The 18,991-nt window shown below is 39.2% G+C and overlaps 1 protein-coding gene and 1 long non-coding RNA gene across 2 annotated transcripts in view; one reads left to right on the forward strand and one right to left on the reverse strand.

Moving 5' to 3' along the window:
- SEL1L (SEL1L adaptor subunit of ERAD E3 ubiquitin ligase) overlaps positions 1-12,125 on the reverse strand; it is a 53,199-nt gene extending 41,074 nt beyond the window's left edge. The window contains exons 1-3 of the mRNA XM_003987895.6: positions 11,923-12,125; positions 6,295-6,332; positions 5,031-5,265 (exon numbers count right to left, since the gene is read on the reverse strand). Of these exons, the coding sequence (XP_003987944.1) occupies positions 5,031-5,265; positions 6,295-6,332; positions 11,923-11,992 (343 nt within the window). The 5' untranslated portion in view covers positions 11,993-12,125. The remainder of the gene's footprint in view (positions 1-5,030; positions 5,266-6,294; positions 6,333-11,922) is intronic.
- A 201-nt stretch (positions 12,126-12,326) lies between these two features.
- LOC111561005 overlaps positions 12,327-18,991 on the forward strand; it is a 57,683-nt gene continuing 51,018 nt past the window's right edge. Inside the window, exon 1 of the long non-coding RNA XR_002743377.2 lies at positions 12,327-12,471. This is a non-coding gene — a long non-coding RNA (uncharacterized LOC111561005). The remainder of the gene's footprint in view (positions 12,472-18,991) is intronic.

Below are 18,991 nucleotides of genomic sequence, written 5' to 3' on the forward strand. Positions count from 1 at the left end.
GTGCCTAACATATGCCCTGCTTGGGGTGCCCCAATGATGGTAAACTCTTTGTTTGCAGGGTTACTACACGTGCCCTCTGAGACTATATTTCTGTATGTGCACCCTGACTATCACGACACTGACTCAGCTTCAACTTACTGGCCAGTTGTGCTGGGCCTGAATTGATGCTTAAGGCCAGGTAAAAAGGGTTAATACAGATATTTAAGGGGGAAGCCACCTGGCTAAGGCAGGCCTTTATGATTAATGGGATTTGTTGACTGGCTGAGTCCAGGACCCATGAAGGGCATAATTGAAACCAATACTGCAGACTGTTCTCACTCTGTTGTCTGGGTCTCACTGAGATTAACTTTGCTGTAAAGCCAAGACAGCTAATGACCAAGGGGGTAGACTATGCAGAGAAGAGTTCACATAGCAGGTTTTAACTTCTGTCCTTGAAAAGACCTGCTTATAAGGTTAGCCCTTGGCTGGTGTCTGGGAACTTAAGATTTTGGAAGGGTTCCCGCTACCCTGTTAGGAGTGACTCATCCCAACTGTACAAACAATATGGTTTATGGTGAACACCTGCTTTCCTTCCACGAGTCTGCAGTTTTGGTATGTGCTAGGTACAGAGTGCCCACGTGACCACCCTCCTAAAACAACTCTAGGTATAGGTCTCTAATGAGTGTCCCTGGTAGACAGCATGTCACCCATATTGTCACAACTTGTTGCTGGAGAAATTAAACACATTTTGTGTGACTCCCCAGGGAGAGGACCATAGAAAGCTTGCATCCAGTTTTTCCCCAGGCTTCACCTATGCATATTTCTCTTTATTATGTTCTGTGTTCTTTTGCTGTGATAAACCATAGCTATAAATATGACTGCATGCTCAGTCCTATGAGTCTCATGGAAGATCATTGAGCCTGGAGGTGTGGTCCTGGGGATCCCAGAGACAGTTGGAACTAAGTGTAAAATATTCAACAAGAAGGCAAGTGTGGCTGCAATCATGTGAGTGAAGGGAAGTGGCAGAAGATAAAGTCAGAGAGATAGTAGGGGCTTGATCGTGGAAGGCCTTATTTGGACTTTATTCTGAATGTGATAGGAAGCTACTGGAGGCTCTGAACAGGAAGGAAAACTGGTCTGGTTGCTGTTAGAGAACTGACATAAGGGGGAAAGCAGGGACACGAGGCAGGAAGTTCTTACAGACATGAGACTCTTCAACTATCCTTGGGTGGTTCAGATCCACTTCAGAAAGGAGAAACTTAAGTTCTTCTTTAAGGATGAGTAGAAATAGGATAAATTTGGGCAAGGGGGTGAGGAAGGTAGTCCAAGCAGCAGGAAGAACTTGTACAAAGACCTAGAGGCATAAACTGCACAGTGTATCTGAAGAATGGTAATGGGTTTGATATCACTGAAAGAGGGTCTGGGGCAGAGCCACAGAGATGAAGTCACAGAAGCCAGCAGGCATGCTGCATGTGGAAGATTTTGGGAATCATGCCCAGGGGCTTATGTGTCATCTCACAGGCAAACGGGGAGATACTGCAGGGTTGTAAACAGGGGAGTTATGGATCAAATTTGGGTTTTAGGAAGATCAATATGGCAGAGATGTGGATGAGAGAACAACAAAGGAAGCAAGTTTAAAAGTAAATATCATAGTACCCAGTTCTAATGTAGTTGGGACTGCACACAAAACCATGCATATATAATTTATGTTATACATGAACAGAGAGGTGACATGATCAAATCATGTTAGAAACATGCTGACAAAAGACTTCCGGCAAGCACACTAAAGGTATTTACTACCAGGCGGGTCCTTCCTACCTATGGAATGCTTTAGCAGTATGCATGTGGTATGTCTACACTGCTCACTGTACATAAACCTGGGATGTATATATTTATGAGGAATGACTTCCTAGAAAATATCACACAAGCTATGCAGTTATCACAGAATAAACTGGAGATGTTTCATAATGGAAATAGCCCCATTCATGGATGTAACATTCCATATGCATCACTCAGAGGCTTCATACGTTAAAATCCAGGCCAGGGTGCATCCTAGTTGAGGCAAGCAGTAGCTGGCAGCAGCCCTGGCAGTCACAGACTTCTCGACACTTTACCTGTGTCTTGTGATAATTGTATCTTTGAACATATTAGTCAGGTTTGGTGCTGGGTAAGATCTCTCATTTGTTGGAGTCCAATATACCAATCTGACCCATTGGGTTTTCTCACAATATTTAATTTGAAATGGAAGAATCAGGACGAATGATATATTTCCTAAACATACCCACCAAAAAGGGCTACCAGTACTGACAACTAAGTTGCAGTGCATGTCCCTGCTGCCTAGATTGTGGTGTCTAAATACAATTTCCACTAACAGGAATCTGGTTTGTGTGCGTGTGTGGGGGGGAGGGGCGGATGGCTGATTCATTTCTGGGTTAGGAAATGTAAAAGATAATTTAAGACATCCTACCCTGCCTGAAAAGAAAAAATGTTTAAAAGTTACCTACAATTAGTCAAAAGAACAAAGGAATGAACTTAAACGAACTGTAAACAGGCACAACTGGGGTCACGTGAACAATGAAGAAGGGTGACTGCAATAGCGTGAAGCACCAACATGTGAAACCCACAAATCTGTAATGATGCTCAGAAGCAAAGCAAAAGCAAAGCAAACAAAAACAAACAAAAAAATGTACTCATTGGCCTCCTTTGGAGGTTACTAGGGCACCAAGTTATTATGTGAAAATACTTCAAGGGAAAAACTCGAGCATTTATCCTGCTTATAAGGACTATGTTTCAGGTAACCAAATAGTTGATGAGGGAAAGTTTTTCTTCATAAAAGAATCCCAGATAACAAATGCAGGTAGAATTATATGTTAGAAAGCCATCACTTTGCAATTCTTAGTGAAATCCAGACAACAAACAAAATGGTTGCCAAAACCTCTAGGTGAAATGTCTGTGAGGAATTTTCGCATGGCTGGATCAGGCTGACAGCACCCAGCTTCATTGATTCATCACCAGAAGTGGGACAATCAGATACTATATGCAGTGCAATGTAAAAGGAAGTACACAATATGCTATGAGATATTCTCAATAAAAAACCAGAGCTGAATCTACCCAAGCCTGTAGAGCTAACTCCCAGTTTACAGACTAGACAACAGACAGTGGAACACGTTAAATTATATTACAAGGATATGACCAACTAGATCCAGAATGTGGGAAACTGTATAGCACAAAGGACATTATTTCTCTAACAAATAAAATGAAATAAAAAACAAGGGAGAGAGAATTGTCATAGATTAAGAGAAACCTATGATCTTAGTTTGGATACTCATTCAAACAAATCACTTCTAAGAAGATATTTGAAACAGCTGGGAAAACGGAGAGGCTGGGGATTGAGTGATTAAGGAATAACAGCTAATTTTGTGGGTGTTCTAATACTATTGTGGTTTTGTTGGAAAAAAAAAAGTCATACTTTGAGAGATACCTACATAGGTGAAATAACATGTGGAATTTGCTGTAAATACTCTAGGAAAGAAAAGAGTTAATGTGTGTGGGGTGGCAGAGACGCAACAAGAATGGGATTGTAGAGGGCCACTGACTCTGGGAGATGGGTACAGGGGCCCATTACATCCTCTACTTTTGTGCATGTTTCAAAGTCTCCCTTATAAAACATAAAAAAGAATGAATTAAGCTATAGTATTTGACAAAAACTTAAAAATGGTAATACACACTGGCTGAGGTGCAGGAAAAGGAGCAGTTTCAAAGGAAGTAAACAATTACTTTTCCTAAGAACAATTTAACAGTATGTATCGAATGTCTTTTAAAATTTTATATTTAGTCAAGCATATTTAAAAAACCAATTAGTTTTTTAGTTTAAACTAATTAGTTTAAAAACTAATTTTCATAGATGTGCACAAGGATACATCTAAAATGGTCACCCAACAAAAAGCATCGTAAACAACCTATTTCCAACTTATGACATGTCAATTTTTTTTTTTTAAGTTTTACTTATTTAAGTAAATACCCAGCGCAGGGCTCAAATTCAGGATCCCAAGATCAAGAGTAGCGTGCGCTTCTGACTGAGCCAGCCAGGCACCGCTACATGTAAAATTTTTTATAGTGATTAACCATCACATTGTAAAAGAATACTAAATGATAAAGGAAATTGTTCAAGATGAACTGTTAAGGCACAAAATATGGGCTATAAAATAGAATATACATTTTGTCCCATTTTAGTCTTCTGAAAACTATGCATTTAGAAAAGATCCTGAGTTTTCTCCATAATGTTAACAGCTGTTATGTCTAGTTGATGGAATTAAGATGCTTTTAATTTTTTTACAGTTTTTCTATTTGCAAGTATGGGTATTTATAATAAAGAAATTGTATTTTTGAAAGGTCAAATCTGGATCAATTTCTAAAAGTAGCTAGTAATGGAAATAATAAGTGGGTATGGTAGTGATATCTGAAATAATAAACTAAATGACAGGAGGCTGATGGGACAGGGCAGAGTGGATTCATTAACAATTAATTTTAGAAGGATAGGTATTTAGCACACTCTATTGTGAGAAAGAGCAAGTTGTAAATTTAAAAACAGAGGGTGTCAAGAAGGTTAAAGTTAGAAAAGAATTAAAGTGTATGTGAGCTTCAGTTAGAGGAACAAACACCTACATCAATTTCCTATGGTGACAGGGAAGGTTATTGTAGCAAAAATCTTAACACAATTCTGAAAATAACCAGAGCAGCATATTAGACAATCTCTCTTGAGTTTCTATTTTGTGTACCACGCGGACAGATAATTATATACTGGAGTGCAAAAAGAAATGTTAGGATATTACTGTAATACAAACGCAATTCTGATCATCAAATTCAGCTTATGTAATGGGTCAAATCCATTAAATGAATAACTTTGACATATAAAAATCTAGAAAATCCTATACTACCACACTTCATATATTATATATGGTTCAAAATTAGAAACCAGACATAAACACTGGTTTAAATTTTAGTTGTCTCCTTCCTAAATCAGGCAAAAGCAAAGAAAATGCCCACACTACCTTGTTTCCGTACTTTCGATGGTTCTTCGTAGTCCTGGTTTTCTGGATTTGGAGATTCTAGAAAGCTGATTTCTTCTGTGACACTTTCCGCTTCTTGACTCCTGAGGCTGTCTTCCTCTTCTTGAATAGGTGATTCTAATTCTGATTCTTCTGAATCAAGAAAGATTTGACCAGCGACTACTCTGCCTGCTGTGCTGTGGTCCTTTACCGACGACTCATCTGATGGCAAAGGGGTCTGAGAATGTAAAGTATTTTTAGTTTCCAACCTAATTTGACCACTACTTTTATTAATCCAGATACATCTCCTTCAGCTGTGAAGGAGCTGGTCGTCTCTCTAAACTCTGAATACATACCACTGTGGTATGTATTCATCACATGCCTTCATCACTTGCCTAACCTGACTCTTCCAATTTCAACTTAAATGTTACTTCCCCCAGGAAGCCTTCCTTAATTCCTGAGGTCTGGATTAGGGTCTTTTCCTATAAGTTCCCAACATCTCTTATACTTCCCCTTATGCTAGCCCTGTACTACAACTTTCTGATTCTTATCTGTGTTTCCTCAAATCTAGAGATCAGAGATCATAACTGAATGGTTTCCTTGGATACATAATAATCAGCCTTATTCACTCAACCAATTTAGCTCAACAGATACATAAAAATTGATATATAAGTGGAAACAAATGGCAGAGGTTAAGCCTTCAAAATTAAAAAAACTTAAAAAAAAACAGAAATAAAATCAATCTCTCATTAGGCAGGAAAAGTGTTACTGCCTTGGGGCGCCTGGGTGGCTCAGTCGATTAAGCGTTCGACTTCGGCTCTGGTCATGATCTCGCAGTCCGTGAGTTCGAGCCCTGCGTCGGGCTCTGTGCTGACAGCTCAGAGCCTGGAGCCTGTTTCAGATTCTGTGTCTCCCTCTCTCTGACCTTCCCCCGTTCATGCTCTGTCTCTCTCTGTCTCAAAAATAAATAAACGTTAAAAAAAAATGTTACTGCCTTCAGGCTCTTACACAGCACATTTAAGTTAAAATTAAACCTAATAACCAACACTGTGAATGAAAACACAGTATTTATTATTCTCCTTCCTACAGGTCAGTGATTCCTACCTTCCCCCCCTCCGGAAGAACTAGTACATTGAATATCAGCTATGTTTTTCTTAACCCAATTCTATGCTCAAAAGATGCAGATTTCATATCCTTTTTAAGATACATGAATTCATACTTTTAAATTGGGCATTAAATACTGGTCAATGTGAATTTTAGTACACACCTTGGAATCTAAGGATTCATCTTGACTGCCTTCCTCATCTGTAAAGAAATTTTAAGACAATTTTAGTCATCCTTCTTGCTGGAAAATTGCAGGTATTATTAAAGCACTTAATAAGTACAACAAATAATAATCAGACACTTGATAAATACACCTAGAATTACCTAAAAATTGCTTGTGCTCAGCAACTGCTCAGAAAATACTAGGTGAAAGCAAAACAAGGGGCTGGCTGGAGTGGTCCTTCTTCTCTCCCCGGGCACAATGGCAGCTCCATCTGTGATACAGGCAGGAAGACCAGCTACCTCTACCACCACCAAAACCAGACACTTCTGCACATAACCATCCAATTCTTCTGTACATATTAAGTCTACTACTAAGAATGTGTTACTAAATTTATAAAAATCAATCTCTGATTTTGTGGTTCAGGATACCACCTATTATTTTCCTCTGATCAGAATCTGGAATTACATAGCTTATCTTAGTACTGATTAGCATCTTACTGTTCACTGAGACTACTAAAAATGGACACTAAGAATTATTATTATGTGACAGTAGAATTGCCAGACTAAGATATTTAGGATTTGTGTTCTACTCTATTCAGGATATAACCAGATACAAATAAAAAGTAGCATCAAACCATCATGTTTCTTATTAAGAAATTAAGATCTCTTATTAAATAAACAATGAATCCAGACCTTGGTTATACCTTTCTTCCAAACTCCTATCTGCTGCTTTGGCTTTGTCCAATTATGTTAACCTTCCTCTATTACTCCTTTTGTGCTTTCCTATAACTTCTATTCTGGTAACTTGTCATTCTTTTTTCTGATCTTATACAAACACATTCAACAACCCAGTGTCCATATGCATGTGTTTGATCTTTGTATTCCTGGCCAGTTTAAAAACAACTGCCACATGATCTCTAAGTTGCCTTCTTAGTCTTAAAATTACCTGATTTTATCCAGGAGTGAGCTTCAGTATTGCCTGCTCTGTAAGTTATATGGGAAATTGACCAGCAGACAAAATGCTATAAAACCATGTGTTTTTTACCAGGAAATTTGGTGTTCTGGTTGTCATTTATCTTTACTTCATATGGTTACACCCTAAATATTATTCATAACTTGCAACTCTTTCAAGACTAACAAAAACATGCTTTGGGGTTTGTATTATCAAAGTAGTGAGCTAACTTTAAGAAGTATAAGCAACTCATTATGTACAAAATACACAACACTATTTCACAGTATTTCTCTTGAATATTTGAGAAAACTAGTCTACTACTGAGGTTTTGCCATATAAGAAAAGTGCTGTCAATTCACATACTTAAACCATAGCTACTTCCACATTAACTACTTTTAGACTGCCTTCCAAATGTTTTTTTTTTTCTGATGAGTGGGGATGAGGAAGGTATAGCATGCATTAGTCCCATAGTGCCCATAACATTTAGGTAGTGATGCCAGTTAATGAACAATCATTCTTCATGCTAACTTCTTCACAAGTTTTACCCAAAGCCCAAGTTTTAACATACAGTTCAAATTCCATTCTCAGCAAATCTTGGATAAAGGAAAAAAATTCATCTTCATTATATATCAAAGTTGTATGTATGGGGGCACCTGGGTGGCTCAGTGGATTAAGCATCTGACTTTGGTTCAGGGCATGATCTCACAGTTTGCGGGTTTGAGCCCCACATCAGCCTCTGGGCTGACAAGTCAGAGCCTGGAGCCTGCTTTGGATTCTGTGTCTCCCTCTGTCTCTACCCCTTCCCTGCTCATGCTCTGTCTCCTTCTCTCTCTCTCTCAAAAATAAACATTAAAAAAAAAAAAGGTTGTATGTATGGATGTGTTTAATCACAAACATTAACTAATATATCAAGAGCAGTCATTAAATGCACAGATATATACAGTATATACCTACATACTGAAACTTTAGATGAGCTGGAACTCTTAAATTACTGATCACTAAATCATGAAATTTAGTACCTTCTCAACACAGGTCACATACGTAGCTAATAGGTATATAATACAGACACCTATAAATAAATTTTAAGATATGTACATTTGAGACACTACAAGCTATTAGACGTTTGACTGGCAAAATGTGTTTCTGAACTCCAAGAGACATGGAAACTTGTGACATCAGGGTTATTTCACGTGAATTGCATCATGCTTCTCTCTCTGTCTCTTCTCTCTTCAAACTAGGAATATATACTAAGGTTACCGGTAAATAAGAGAACTCTCTCTCATTTACTAAACTGGGAAAGACTACTCCAGATGGTAGTCTTAAGGCATAAGCTATTTTCTCTTTCAAACTGATATATCCATTCACATAACACTTTTATAGAAGTTGCTTATAATCTAGAAACTTCTCACATATAGCAGTCAGGTAACAATTAAAGACACTGAAGTTATGCATAAATAAAAAGAAAATAATAATGCTTTTATCAGAACACAGACAGCAAGAAAAAAATGCAAAAGAATTCAACGAAGAGTTACACATTTCTCATCCAATAGCAACACATCCAAAATATAATGGTTTACATTACTTTAATAATTGTACACCTTCCTTTGAAAAAGACCAATTTTCATTTTCATTATATCAGCTAACCAAACTGCAAAAAGTATCAGGGATATTCTTTCAGGGAAAAGTAATCATCACAGATTCATTTTCCAATTTGTTATGTAAACTAAACAGACTGATGGACCTTCAAACATAGAAAGTATTAAGAGTTTGGCGAAAGACAGCAGACATCCTGTTCTCTGATTTGCCACAGATTCTGTGCAGATCCTACAATACCCCTGATTTTAATTACTCCCAAATCAAGGCCTGGAGAGCTAGCTTCAAAACCTGCCTTCATTACATGTTAATACATACATGGTTCAATACAGCAAGCTTCCTTAGCCTTCTTCTCAACGCATCAAGAGAGAGTAATACCACCTGCCCAGTTGACTCACAATGTTTTAAGGAACACAAGAACAATGAAATTAAACATCCTCTGCAATCTCAAACTTACTCTTTGAGTATGATAATAGAACTATTATCTGAAACACTTAGCAGTGGATCTAATTTAAAAGATTCTGTAACACTGTTGGCATAAAGAAAAAAAGTAAACTATCTCTTCCTGTTGAAAATAAGAAAATACGTATTTCTTTTTTTTTTAATGTTTTTATTTTTGAGAGACAGAGTACAAGTAGGGGAGGGGCAGAGAGAGGGAGACACAGAATTCACAGCAGGTTCTGGGCCCTGAGCTGTCAACACAGAGCCTGACGTGGGGCTTGAACCCACAAACAGTGAGATCATGACCTGAGAGGAAGTCAGATGCTTAACTGACTGAACCACCCAGGCAACCCAAGAAAACATGTATTTCTAAGTGAGAAAAATTATAGCATTTTTCATTATCAAGAGAATGAAGGAGAAATGCCTTTTTAATGCCCTCCTTTATTTATTCACAGGAAAAAGAAAACATTGCTAATAAAGTTTCATATTTTTATATGCCTCTAAGACAAACTATGAAATAATAGCTACTAACAGTGACAGGATAGATATTTCCTTTGTTGGCTGATTATATTCTAACTGGTAATAAATGCAACTTGCTCTAGGTAACCACTAATATTCAAACTTTAAGTCAACACAAATTATGACCCAACACTTGAGTTTTAAATAGGAGCAAATCTTTAAATCTAAACTAATAATGAGGTGGACTTCCTGTATGAATAAGCAATTTAATGAATAAAAAAGTCAACTAAAAAGCCACGTACTCAATTTCTAAAACTTTACTTCACACAAGTGTTTTACCATATTTGCGCTTCATGTGAGTACAGTACTGCCTTTATTGTTTGTCAGCACGCACGTCTATACGGTTTTAGTTGTGGCTAAACATGGATTTTGCCTCTGCCAGAGAAATGCTCTGGCACAGTTTAACTACAATGGAAATCTCTGCTTACACCAACACAGTCCAAAGATTTAACATTTCAGTCTTAATAAACTATTATTATAACTACCCGAGAATCCCAACTGTTGCTTAAATGACTTCTTCAAGTATCATCTCCACTGACATGAAGCTCTAAGTATATGAAATAACTTAATGGAAGATGCAGGAAAATGTTTCTACGCTTTAATTTTCCTTAAATTGTGCAGACTGAACTCAGAGGAATATTTACCATGTTCCTTAAGTAGTTCTTATACTTTAGCGTGAAGAAATCACTTGTGAACTTTGTTAAACTACAGATGGCTGACCTGTTCCAGACCTAAAACTGCATGTTTAACAAACTCCTAAGAGGAATTCTGATGCAAATGGTCTGAGGGCCATCAGTTACTCTATCCATTACACTCAACAGCTCCATTTCATACTTCTTTTGGTCAAATAAATGCAAGCAGGGCTTCAAGAGTTATGTAGAGGTTTTGAAGATTTGGTTATGAATACAAACCATCACTAAAAGGGGATAAGGCAGACCTTAAAGGATGATGTTGGCAGTTAAGTAACTAGCATATGCTTGTTGCTTTTGAAATGGTATCTCAAACCACATTATGGATAGAATTTTAGGTTTAGACCTCTCATTTTAGAAACAGAATGACGTTATGGCATCGACTTACAACTAGGACAGATAATTTGGGGATTCAAATAACCATCTGGGAAATTTTCTGTTAAAAAAAAAAAAGAGTTGACATTTATACCCTGCCTTGTTCCAAAAAAATTTAAAGCCACAGAACAGCTGTCTTGTTAACTAAACTGATTAAAATTCAAAAGCTTTATTGTACTAATTGTTTCTTTACCAACAGTTAGAAACACTGTTTCTTTATCAACATTTTCAAAATAGAAGTTTTCAGATGTAGGCATACTGAACTATTAAAAAATAAAAACCAAACCACAGTATCAATCAGCTAACTGGAAAATCAAGTCAAAGGCACATTTCTATATCTATCCAAAAAATGAAAACGAGTTGCTATACATTTTAAATCTATAGGGACCAAATTTTCTCAAAAATCATAGAGTTACTTGTCAACAAACATGGGGCAACTCCAACACCGTGACAGAGGTAAACACCACTTCCTCAGGAATATTTCCTGAAAAGGGATAGAGAGTGGGCACAATTATATCAAAAGTCTTCATTTTTAAATAGACAAAGAGACAAGGGACCACTTCAGGTACTAAGCAAATCCGCCAAACCACTGTCAACATCCTGGTTTTGATGGCCCTTGTGATAGGGCTCAGTGATAGATCACTGGCTCAGTGATAGATCCAGGTGTGTCAATTACTTAACTTACAAATCTCAAGCACATAATCTGTATGAGAGTCGAGGAAGTTCCAAAAGGCTCAGGTACCTCTGTGGATCTAAGCCAGCTGTTGGGATTCATTTCCAGGGTCAATTCCTCATTCGCGAGGAGTCGCTTAAAGTTTGTTAAGTGAGGAGAGGTGTGGGCAGGGTGACCGCCCCTTCTTTCCTTCCCCTCTCTAGCTCCCGAAATACCCGCTCTAGTCCAGGCCAGCCAAAGTCCAAGGAAAGACAACGAGTGACAGGCTAGTGCGAGGTGTGACCAGAGAGAGTGGAGTCTCCAGCTTGAGCCCCCACGGCCCTGCCCCGGGATGAAGGCCGGGGGGCGGTGGCTCCCGGCCTCCAATCCGAGGGGGCGGATACTAACCCGAGGACGCCGAGGCCGAGCCCAGCAGCACCGCACAGAGCAGCAGCGTCAGCCCAACCCGGACTCGCATCCTGCTCTCGCGGCCGCTGCCACCCCCTGGAGCTGTCGCTTTCGCCTCTGCCACCACCAACTCAGCCACCGCCACCGCCTCGCCGCTGCTCTTCCTGCTCTGGTCTCCTTCCTCCGCCCCTTCCCAGGCCTCCCTGCCCCAGTGCGCAGCCAATCCCCGCCCGCCGCCGCGGGCTCCGTGCCCAATCGTCGCAGTCTTCCCGCCCACCCTATTGCTCCGCCCCCGGGGTCATGCATTGACCAATCATTTTGCGAGGTTCCCACACGGGCTTTCCCGGTAGGACCACGGCCTCACCGACATGGCCCCAGCTAATTGGTGGATCCTGGGTTCAACCCTCCCGGAATCCGAGCGTGGGTCCGGGGCCGGGAAGAAAAGAAAGTCACCCAGGACTACAATTCCCACAATGCACTACATGGGCTTCTCTCGACGTGTGCTCTTGGAAAACGTAGTACATTGTGGGGCAAGATTTAAAAATGCAGGTAGGTGGCTGTCGAAGTTAAGAGAACTTACTTAAGTAACATCTGGGGCAGACATTAATTCAAGGCCACGAACTCACAGCCTCTGTGTGTGTGTGTGTGTGTGCGTGCCAAAATATGTATCAAGCAACACACATTGTAAGGGTAATAGTTTGCAATGTGTATTAAGCTCTTATTCCTCTTTGTTTTATTTAGAAGTGTTGAATTGGACAAAGTGATATCAACACTGAGGAAAAATACAACAGCTAGACTGAGTTCGAAGTATTTTTGTAAAACCGTGCCATATGTACAGAAACCAGGATAGAACTCACTACCTGCCCCCCTTTCCCTGACAAAACAAAAGGAAAGAAACCCCGTCCAGTGCAGATCATTTCAATGCTAGTATTTATTTTTAGGAGGACCACTAGATAATAATCATCTGGAAGACGTGGCAACAGCCTTTGCAAAAACCCTTTCAAACACTTGTCCTTATCCCTCTCTTTTTGTAAGTGACACTGTTCTCTTCGTTGACTAAGTTCAGGAGACTGGGTTGATGTATTTGGAGATAAATGTGATGGTGATTGATTGCATTGCAGAAAAGGAAAGAGTCTTGTATGATAACTACCAACTTCAGGCATGCTCCCACTTCGGTAGTAGGACAGTAGCTTGTTGTTCCTGCCCCTGCGTCAAATTGTGTCATTGTGTTTTCCCTAGCATCCACCCACTCTCAACTCAGTGCTGGAACTGAGTTGAGCTCAGTTTGAGGTCAGGGTTCTGGTCAGGACACCGGCCACATGTCTTAACACCTCCAGACATTTTCTTCTGTCTTCTTTGATAGAAAGTTCTCTTTTCCAGGACGAGGATAAAAAGTTAACTGCTGGAAAACAACAAAAAACTAACTGCTGTTCCACATTCACATGGGAGGGGATGAAGGAAAAATATTGTCCTATTATAATTGTACTACTGCCTCCTTGGTACTCATCTCTGTTTCTGTCACTACAATGTTTCCTCAGAGTTCCTCTGATTTTCAATCATAGAGTAGGGGTGCCTGGGTGGCTCAGTTGGTTGGGTGGCTGACTACAGCTCAGGTCATGATCTCGTGGTCCAGCTCAGGTCATGATCTCATGGTCTGTGACTTTAAGCCCCGCATCAGGCTCTGTGCTGACAGCTCACAGCCTGGAGCCTGCTTTGATTCTGTGCCTCCCTCTCTCTCTCTGCCCCTTCCCTGCTTGCTCTCTGTCTCTCTCTCAAAAATAATAAACATTAAAAAAATTTTTTTTAATCATAGAGTAAAATCTGGTATATTTTCGTCCCTTTTTCATCTTACCGATCATTGCATCCTAATACTTTGAGCTATGTAGTTACTCTTTTATGTGACTATTTTTCTCTTTCTCTCTCAAAATTTCCCTCCTGGGTCTCATTTTCTGTTACCTGCATCGTGCACCTGAGTTCTAGCTATTTTCACCGTCATTCTCCCATGACTCTTACCTAAGTCTCATACAGCCAGATTCATTTTCCTTTCAAAATTAAATTTCAATTCAATTAAAATTAAATTGAAATTCCTACTCGAAATTTTTCAATGACTGCCTTTGTCATAAGATCGAAAAAATATTAGAACTTCTCCTGAAAAAATAGGAACTTGTGCTGACAGTTTTATTTTCTTGAGGAAGTACTGGGAAGACATTTCTGCCTTCTGCGGAAGAAGCAGCGATTATCTGATTGATAGATTAGGGAATGACTGTTCACTGCTTGAGACTCAGCTTTACTTTTCATCTTTTTCTTTCCTATGTGCTTCTTATATTCAAGGTCCGATGCTAAGTGCTGCATGAATACATTTGCCACTTCTCTGACTAATCTCCTGATTTCCACATGAACACACTCTTGCCTTGTCATGGGCTCCTTTACCCTCTCCCCACTGCCCTTGCTTCCTCTTCTTAGCCACAGCCATGGCATCCTTCCCACTTTCACTTGGATTTCATCTTGGCTGAGCCTTCTCTGACCAGGCCAGTTCTCATTATTCTTTATGTCTTTAAGGGTTCACAGAACATTCACAAACTTGCCTTTTAAATGGGATGTAAACTTTCTGAGGCCAAAGACAATTATTTAATTCTGTGCATAGATATATATCATTGGACTTGCCACTAAATAATTTTTGTTGATTGATAGTACACCTTAGTTATAAAGTATTTTAATAAAAATAAGATCTTATTATAGATAATAGATAATTATAGATTATTATTTTAATAGTAAGATCTTCAAAGTCCTTGCTATCTATTATAAGCTTAATCTTAAAATATTTTACAGGGAAATATTAAGGAGCATTTGCCCCCATAGGACATAGGAAATTTACTTCATTCCTCTTCAGCTCTGTAAAATGAGTATATTAATAACATCTTCTTCACCAGGTCTGTTGTGAGGTTAATACCTCAAAAGAGGTATGCAGGAAAAGAGAATGTTTTACAAATATTATTTCTGATTGATTGCTTGGTTGAAGCAAAGAAGGAAACCAAAATACTACTTTTTATTAAGACTAATAAAACTAGTTTTATTCACTTAATTTGAAAAAGGTTTAGAGCTGCTAGAGGTACTGTCTTTAGCCAACAGCGAATAATTGACATCTTCTGAGAATGCTCATAGGACCTTGGCTTTTTGGGGAAATTCCAAGTCTCCAAAACAGGTCTAGTGGGGAAGACTGGTGTGGGAAACCAGATTTATTTTAACAGCCTGCTAGATTGCATGATGATTAATTAGTGAAAAGGTTGTGAATTCTCCATGGCCTTACCTAGTCCAGGCAAACATTCATCAAGGTTTCTTGCCAACATTCCCAGTTAAACTTATGTACTCACTCTACTTGTACAAAATTTTAATATTATTTATTAATTCATAGACTTCTTTAATATTTGCTCAGCTGTCTGTACTCTGTTTAACTTGTCCTATATCAACATTCTGGATCAGTGTCATAGATTTCCAAGTTGCAGAAAACCTGTTTGCTTGGCATTACAACACAGCATAGGACCCAATGGAGGTAGATAATAAGTGCCTTTTCATGCAGAGGACACTGATGTGACCTTATTCCGTTGAAATGAATCAAACAACCAGCATGTATTGAAAACCTCCTGAAAGTATTGAGCACATAAATCCAGTTTGCTCTTTGTTTATGGATAAGACAACCCCCAGAGCCTTTTCCTAAGAATGCAGTGATTGTCATTAACTCTAGTCAAGTATATCCTTTCCTGTGCTATTCTTAGGCATCTGTTTGGTTGACCATGTGCACAGGCTGTCAGCACTTGAACCAACATATCTGCCAGGGCAGGATTAGGGAGAGACAAGGAGCAGAATATTTTCCCCTTAAAGCTTAGAGAATATACTTTCTTTGATATAGATGAGGTAAATTTAAGTCGTTATTTTTGTGTTCACTTCTCATGGATAAATGAAAATTGAAATCCTTGCACCGAATCATGATTTAGAACCTGACATCTCCTCATGCACATTCTCAGTTCCTTGAGTAAATGGGCAATAGGTTCTTTACTTCATTGTATTAACTGTAATTCCAGGATTGTTTATAGCAGACACATAATTAATCGTCAAATAAACTTTGAATGTACATATAGCTCTCTAAGGTTATAATTGTCATAAAGATCAGAGTGTAGATCCTGATTGCAGAGCACAGTGTTCAATATACCTAAGCTCTGAAGCTGATAGAATGAATAGGGTGTGGCATGTGTGTGTGTGTGTGTGTGTGTGTGTGTGTGTGTGTGTGTTCAGGCTCTACTAAGTTTAATCCTGAAGTGACATTTACTTTGGAGGTGTATATCCTTTCTAAGCAGTGTTGATTCATACCAGATAAAGGAAAGGCCGAGATACCTTTATACCCTGAAGAAATGGACAGGCATCTTTTGGTCTAATTTTTTCATAGATTTATTAACTACAGTTCTGGAGAGAGACTGGATTAAAACTAAATTTCAATAAGAACCTGATTAAGTGAACCTTATAAAGTGGAGATAAATGCTTTAGAGCTATCATTAAATTTAGAATACTTAACTGAGTAGACGGCAATGTATTTAATCAGTGAATGTTGGGTTAAGAACATTATATTCATAGGATAATGCTTCCTTCCTTCTTTCCTTCCTTCCTTCCTTCCTTCCTTCCTTCCTTCCTTCCTTCCTTCCTTCCTTCCTTCCTTCCCTCCTTCCTTAATTCAACAAATATTTTCTGGGCACTGTCAATGCCTTTCTGCTAAAGACCACTAGGGACACCCCTGTCGTTGAACACATTAGGTTTAGTACTTACTAATGAGGGAGAACACATGCATGGCATCTCTCTCTGTAAGGAGGCTTTAGAAAGAACCTATTATAGGATTTGGACTTTGGTTGGGTAATTGGTCGGAGGATCCAGGAAAGTTGGGTTTGGTCTAGATTGGATGCTGTTAGCAGTACCCCCGATTTCTATGATTTGGTAGAAATCAAGCAGTAAACCTTATCTGAAAGGAGAGGAGACTAGAATGAGGATGAAGCAATCATTGGTGAAGAAACAGTAGTTACTTATTTTAGCCAAGAGATGAAGTGTTTGGTACTTTTTGGATGACACAGGGAACTTGTTTCTGTCTGTGCTTAGATAAAATCGTGAAATGGTTTGCTTTGTTTCATTTAATCTTAGTTGCAGAGTAGCCTGTCTGTTGTTGGTATTCTGTGATTGTTTATGTCCAATAGGAGAAGAACATGGCCTGGTTGTGAGTGTCAGGCCGGCTTCTGCTTGTCAGGCGTTCCTCTTTTTCTTTCTCAGCACCTACTGTTGAGGTACACCAGGTTCTTGGTGCTGCGGATTCAGTGATTAATAAAACAGACAAAAATCATAAGAGTGTACATTCTAGAGAAATAGAATAAAAGAAATAATTATAATTATTTAGAAGGTGATAAGTACTACAGAGAAAAAACATAAATAGTACAGAAGGGGAATAGGGTACCGGGGGGTGAGTGGGGACCACCATTTACATTTAAAGCAGGGAGGTCAGGGGAGACTTCCCTGTAAAGCTCACATTTGAGCAGAGACTTAAAGTGATGAGGAATGAACCATGAAGACATGGAGTGGATCTAGCTGTTCTGATGGGTGTAAGGTGATATCTCATTGTGGTTTTTTTTTTTTTTTCAATATATGAAATTTATTGTCAAAATGGTTTCCATACAATACCCAGTGCTCATCCCAGAAGGTGCCCTCCTCAATACCCATCACCCACCCTCCCCTCCCTCCCACCCTCAGTTTGTTCTCAGTTTTTAAGAGTCTCTTATGCTTTGGCTCTCTCCCACTCTAACCCCCTTTTTTTTTTCCTTCCCCTCCCCCATGGGTTTCTGTTAAGTTTCTCAGGATCCACATAAGAGTGAAACCATATGGTATCTGTCTTTCTCTGTATGGCTTATTTCACTTAGCATCACACTCTCCAGTTCCATCCACGTTGCTACAAAGGGCCATATTTCGTTCTTTCTCATTGCCATGTAGTACTCCATTGTGTATATAAACCACAACTTCTTTATCCATTCATCAGTTGATGGACATTTAGGCTCTTTCCATAGTTTGGCTATTGTTGAGAGTGCTGCTATAAACATTGGGGTACAAGTGCCCCTATGCATCAGTACTCCTGTATCCGTTGGGTAAATTCCTAGCAGTGCTATTGCTGGGTCATAGGGTAGGTCTATTTTTAGTTTTCTGAGGAACCTCCACACTGTTCTCCAGATTGGCTGTACCAATTTGCATTCCCACCAACAGTGCAAGAGGGTTCCCGTTTCTCCACATCCTCTCCAGCATCTATAGTCTCCTGATTTGTTCCTTTTGGCCACTCTAACTGGCATGAGGTGATATCTGAGAGTGGTTTTGATTTGTATTTCCCTGATAAGGAGCGATGTTGAGCATCTTTTCATGTGCCTGTTGGCCATCTGGATGTCTTCTTTAGAGAATTGTCTCTTCATGTTTTCTGCCCATTTCTTCACTGGGTTATTTGTTTTTCGGGTGTGGAGTTTGGTGAGCTCTTTATAGATTTTGGATACTAGCCCTTTGTCCGATATGTCATTTGCAAATATCTTTTCCCATTCCGTTGGTTGCCTTTTAGTTTTGTTGGTTGTTTCCTTTGCTGTGCAGAAGCTTTTTATCTTCATAAGGTACCAGTAATTCATTTTTGCTTTTAATTCCCTTGCCTTTGGGGATGTGTCGAGTAAGAGATTGCTACGGCTGAGGTCAGAGAGGTCTTTTCCTGCTTTCTCCTCTAGGGTTTTGATGGTTTCGTGTCTCACATTCAGGTCCTTTATCCATTTTGAGTTTATTTTTGTGAATGGTGTGAGAAAGTGGTCTAGTTTCAACGTTCTGCATGTTGCTGTCCAGTTCTCCCAGCACCATTTGTTAAAGAGACTGTCTTTTTTCCATTAGATGTTCTTTCCTGCTTTGTCAAAGATTAGTTGGCCATACGTTTGTGGGTCTAGTTCTGGGGTTTCTATTCTATTCCATTGGTCTATGTGTCTGTTTTTGTGCCAATACCATGCTGTCTTGATGATGACAG

The sequence above is a fragment of the Felis catus genome, chromosome B3, assembly GCF_018350175.1.
Source record: "Felis catus isolate Fca126 chromosome B3, F.catus_Fca126_mat1.0, whole genome shotgun sequence".
NCBI classification, from domain to species: Eukaryota; Metazoa; Chordata; class Mammalia; order Carnivora; family Felidae; genus Felis; species Felis catus.